This window comes from Dendropsophus ebraccatus, chromosome 8 (genome assembly GCF_027789765.1).
Source record: "Dendropsophus ebraccatus isolate aDenEbr1 chromosome 8, aDenEbr1.pat, whole genome shotgun sequence".
In the NCBI taxonomy this organism is placed as follows: Eukaryota; Metazoa; Chordata; class Amphibia; order Anura; family Hylidae; genus Dendropsophus; species Dendropsophus ebraccatus.
In genome coordinates, this window is record NC_091461.1 from 93,886,251 (window position 1) to 93,891,467 (window position 5,217).

A 5,217-nucleotide genomic window follows, 5' to 3' on the forward strand; every position below is an offset into this window, starting at 1 on the left:
GCGGCTTTGTCGTTACAGTGCGGCACATACCCATACAGTTCCCCCGCTCTTCCAGTATGGTATAACAGATACTGTCCGTGGGGACGACGACTCCATTACAGGAATTTAACGTTCGTGTTACCCGAAACGTGTGATTGCAGCCTTAGTTGTAGTTTCTGGTTGTGTCAGTGTCCCTGTGGTGGCCCAGTTCACCCACACACAATGTCAGATTATTGGGTCTTCATATGATGTGATCAGACTAACAGCGGGGACCCGTCTAATAAAAAGGCATTGTGATCAGCAAGATTCCCCTTGACACATTATTGTTAGCTTACATAGGAATAAAGACAAGCACACAGATGTAGGGGGGTAAAAAGAACATTTTATTTATAGATAATGCAGGGGGGTGGTGTTAATACTTATATATTTATGTATATGTGTAAATTATTTACCTATCACACTAAACCTATTTTTGGGCCGGTCCCTAACCTGTATGATGTGGGAGTCGAATTTTAGATATATTTTAAGCTAGTGGTAATAGGGATGTGTGACCTAACATTGAAAGAAACTAACCCTATTTACAGCTGTGTTGATCCAGAGGAAGGCGAAAACCCCATTAGGGGGAAAAATTCCTTCCTGACCCCAAATATGGCGATCGGAATAAATCCCAGGATCGAGCCGGTATCTAATCTACATGTACTAAGTGCTAGGTGTGAGTGCCTATACCTATCCTGTAGTGTGTGTGATGTGGATGTGGTGCGTGTGATACTTACCTGGCCTGTGCTGAGGTGAGTTCAGGGATAATAGCCGCTATTCCGCGCCCCAGGACTACTACATGCGGCTATTGTTCCTGAACTCTCCAGATGGAAGCACAGGCCGCTCCTGGGGGTGTAGATGATCTTCAGGCTGGGGATGTCAGATGCCAGCCCGGGATTGGAGGTTTCCATGGTCAAGGTCTTGGGGCTGTATCCTGCTGGTAAAGGTCCTGCATGAAGATGTTATTGAGAGCGTTGTAGGGCAGCCGAGGTGGCACACAGCAGCAGAGACGTTAGGAGGCTGGAAGCGGGGTTCAGTTGGCGCGGGTTCATCCTACAAGACATAAGAGGAAGATGTCTAATGAAGTTATTTGTACAGCAGCTTCTGTTATCATAGTGGAATGGTCATGGTAATGAACAATCCAGCTACATAACAGCACATGTGATAGGTGTCCTGTGTGTATAATGGCCACTTACCAGATGGTCGTGGATTCCTTCACAGTCTAGATCTTCTCATCCATCTAAGGAGAAATAGAGAAATAGTCACTGACAGAGATAGCAGACAAGGACAAAGATGGAGACCCCAAGCTAACAAGAACCTATTTGATTGAATCTTACCGGGTCCAACTTGGTGACATGTAATTGAAGTCGTCCCGGGGGTGAAGGGTGTCTGTGTCCTCCGGCCACTGCAGATGTTCACTTTGCAGACCTGTCTCCATTGGCTTCCATGGTGGTGTTACTCTCCTCTCCTCCAGTTCCTTCCAGCCGATGGTGTTGAAGAATGGATGCTGCCTGATGTTCCCGCACACACCCAGGCGCTCCTCAGGATTCTTGCGCAGCAGCTTCTTGATGAGGTGTTTTCCGTCAGCGTCGATCCAAGATGGAAATTTGGGGTTCTCGGTGGTCATGGCCTTGAAAGCCTGTTGCATGACGGGGCCGTTGTAGAATGGGTGGCGTCCTGTGGCCATCCTGGACAGCACAATCCCCAGGCTCCACCAGTCCACTGCTGCGCCGTATCCTCTCCTGAGAAGCACCTCGGGGGCCATGTAGTGGAAGGTTCCCGCCATTCCATCGATGTTCCTGGAGGCGGTCACCCCATCTTCGGCCAATCCCAGATCGATGATACGGATGTGGCCGTCAGCATCCACCATGATGTTCTCCGGCTTCAGGTCTCTGCAATGAAAGAAGAGAAGAGAATGATAAATCTGCCCAGTGATACAGGAGACTGTGGATAGATCCCTGCATGACCGAGCAGACAGAGAAAGGGTCTACTTACCGATGGACGATGTTCTTCCTGTGGAGGAACTGGAGAGCACTTACCATCTCTGCTGTGTAGAATCTCATAGAAAAGAAAAGAAAATAGTCATTAATAACACTCTTCTTTAACAATTGCCCTCACCCCCCAGAAGAAAACCAATTCCTTACCTTACGTTGCCGATGTTCAGGTAGCCGCACATCCTGATCAATCCCTCCAGGCTGCCACCGGACAGATACTCCGTGATGATGTAAGCGCGTTCCAGAGACTCGTGTGCGGCATAGAGGTGGCATATGAATGGGCAGTCTCTGGACGCCTGGAGTATCCGCCGCTCTCTCACGATGACTTCGTCGTTGTCCTCCTTCTTCTTGATGATTTTGATGGCCATGTAGATGTTTCGGCCGGGGACTGATGCCAGGACCACCTAAAGAAAATAAATCGAGAATACACATTAGAAGACGTCTGCAGGAGGGGTGGGCTGTGCTGTCAGTCTGTCAGGCTGTGTTGGTATTGGATGCTATATAAAGAGATCTTAAAGGGATATTCCACTATTGTGTAGCATGAGAGCTCTCAATGAGTGGGTTGTGGTCAGTGCAGTTAATATCTCCAGGTACAGATAGGCTGCTGTAAGGTTGTATTGAAGCTATAGAGGTCAGTTTATGTAATTGTGCCTCACAGCAGCCTATATGGACCTGGCCATAGATATGAACAGTGTCTCAGCTGCGATCCCATAGATCAGCTCTATAAGGAATCAGAATCCCCCTTTATTTAAAACTTGATTTTTTTTATGTGTGCTAATTATTATGGGTGTAGTAGTAGTGGATGAGGGGTGTAGTAATAGGGGCGTACTGGGAGTACTAATATCAGGAGTGGAATCATTAGTGGTAGCACTAGTATCAGGAGTAGTCGTAGCAGTTTTAGGTGTAGTAGTATCAGGAGTGGAAGTAGTATTAGCAATAATAGTGGGAGCAGTATTGGAAGTATAGTGAAATCAGAAGTCTAGGTAGAAGTAGCAGTAATAGTGGGAGCAATGTTGGGAGTAGTAGTATCAGGAGTGTGGGTAGTGGTAGCAATAGTAGTGGGAGCAGTATTTGGAAGAATAGTATCAGGAGTGGGAACAGTGTTGGGAGTAGTAGTATCAGGAGTGAGGGTAGCAGAAGCAAAAGTAGTGGGAGAAGTAGTAGCAGAGGTGAGGATATTAGCAGCAATAGCAGTATTAGTTACCTGGTAGCCATGGTCACCTGCCCTCCAGTAATCGCATTCGGTCTCTCCGTAGCAGTAGCAGGAGTGAGGGTAGTAGAATCAATTATAGCGGGAGCAGTATTGGGAGTAGTAGCAGAAGTGGGGGTAGTAGTAGCAATAGTAGTAGGAGCAGTATTAGGAGTAGTAGTATCAGGAGTGTGGGTAGTAGAAGTAATAGTAGTGGGAGTAGTATTAGGAGTAGCAGTATCAGAAGTGGGAGTAGTAGAAGCAATAGTGGTAGCAGTATTGGGAGTAGTAGTATCAGGAGTGAGGATAGTAGAAGCAATAGTAGTGGGAGCAGTATTGGGAGTAGTAGTATCAGGAGTGAGGATAGTAGTAGCAATAGTAGTGGTAGCAGTATTGGGAGTAGTAGTATCAGGAGTGAGGATAGTAGTAGCAATAGTAGTGGGAGCAGTAGTAGCAGAAGTGAGGATAGTAGTAGCAATAGTAGTATTACCTGGTAGTCGTGGTGGGGGAGGGGTTGGGCGCCATGCCGAGTCCTCACCTGCTCTCCAGTAATCGCACCGTGTCTCTCCTGCGCCGGGGCTGCTAGGAGCCCAGCTGCTGCGGCTGCTCAGGGTGCTGTCACAGGCAGGTGGTGGCGATCTCTTGGGTGCAGGCGGCTTGGTGACGTTCTAGTAGTTGATTGGATGGGGCGGGCAGCGGTTACAATCTTCTGGGTCCGGGGGTCCAGCAGTGAGTGCGCTGTCCTACAGGAGGAGAAGCTTGCCCACAGCCCCACCGCTCTCCCTTCGCCCAGGTCTGAGCGTTTTTTTTTTTTTATCAAATTTACAATTTTCAAAAAAATTTAAATCGATTCTCAAAATCTAGGCAAATTAATCAAATTAATTTGATTAATCGCCCAGGCCCAACTACAGGTATGGCTAGGCTGACACTGACACTGTGTATTTACAGTTCGTTCAATATATAAGTTTTATTAAAAGAGAAAGAAAAAGTGGCTGCAAAAACAGATGCAATTATGTGCAATCCTTTTAGATCCATTTTCCTTTGACTACTGTTATAAAAAAAAAAAAGAAAAGCTCAAAATGGATATTTTTTTTAGCGTACACTAAAACGTGGTCGATCACTTTTTTGTGTATGTTAAAAGTAACCATCTTACAACGGATACATTGAACGGATAGTTAATACACAGTGTGGACCCAGTCTAACAGACCTGTAATGGCTGATAACAGGGAATAATAGATTGGGATATTATAGACATTTAGGGGGAGATTTATCAAGCAGTATTACGGTAGTAACGTCCTCTGTTGCCCATAACAACCAATCACAGCTCAGCTATCAATTTCCCAGGGTTTGTGAGTATAGGAAAGCTGAGCTGTGACTGGTTGCTATGGGCAACAGAGGACATGGCTGCTTGATAACTCTCCCCCATAGGGTATAAAGGGATATGAGAAGTTGTAGAACTTACCTTTCCAAAGTTGCCCCTACCCAAGCCCTGGTGGATGGTGAAGCGGCTGATGGGAAGCCTGGGGTAGGGGCTGGATGTCTCCTCATCCTCCAATCCTCTCCTCCTCTTCTGGATCTTGTCCAATCCAGCGCCGCTCTCCTCTTCCTCCTCTCTCTTCCTCTTCCCGTTTTCTTTCTTCTTCTCCTCGCCGTGTCCAGTGGACGACATTTCCGCAGTTCTCTTCTCTGTAGACTTCAGTCCAGTCGCTTCGGTCGCCAGTAGAAAGTGAACAGCGGTGGTTGTCGCGGTGACGTGATGTCAGAGGTCATAGGACCCTCAGGTGGCACCTGCCAGGCAGGAGCCCATAGAGCTGCTCTGCCATATACACTGTGCTGTGGGCATCATGAATGACAGACTAGTGTCCATAGGAATGACAGGGACCATCATGGCGGCTTCTTCTAGTGCTGTATTAGTAGTAGATGGGGCAGGTGATGAGACTGGTATATTGGGGCTGGCAGTGGTGCCCATAGTTCATCACAGTCTGTATTACCATGTTATATGTGGAGACTATAGTGGAT

At 47.2% G+C, this 5,217-nt stretch overlaps 1 protein-coding gene across 1 annotated transcript; it reads right to left on the bottom strand.

Annotated features, from left to right (window-relative positions):
* Nucleotides 1–341: 341 nt before the first annotated feature.
* LOC138800083 (protein kinase C theta type-like) lies at nucleotides 342–4,867 on the bottom strand. The gene is made up of 6 exons (XM_069981889.1): nucleotides 4,661–4,867; nucleotides 2,160–2,413; nucleotides 2,011–2,073; nucleotides 1,353–1,907; nucleotides 1,212–1,255; nucleotides 342–1,068 (listed from the first exon to the last, which is right to left on the bottom strand). The coding sequence occupies exons 1-5, from the start codon at nucleotides 4,865–4,867 to the stop codon at nucleotides 1,231–1,233; spliced, it is 1,104 nt and encodes a 367-aa protein (XP_069837990.1). The 3' UTR covers nucleotides 342–1,068; nucleotides 1,212–1,230.
* Between the last annotated feature and the right edge of the window lie 350 nt (nucleotides 4,868–5,217).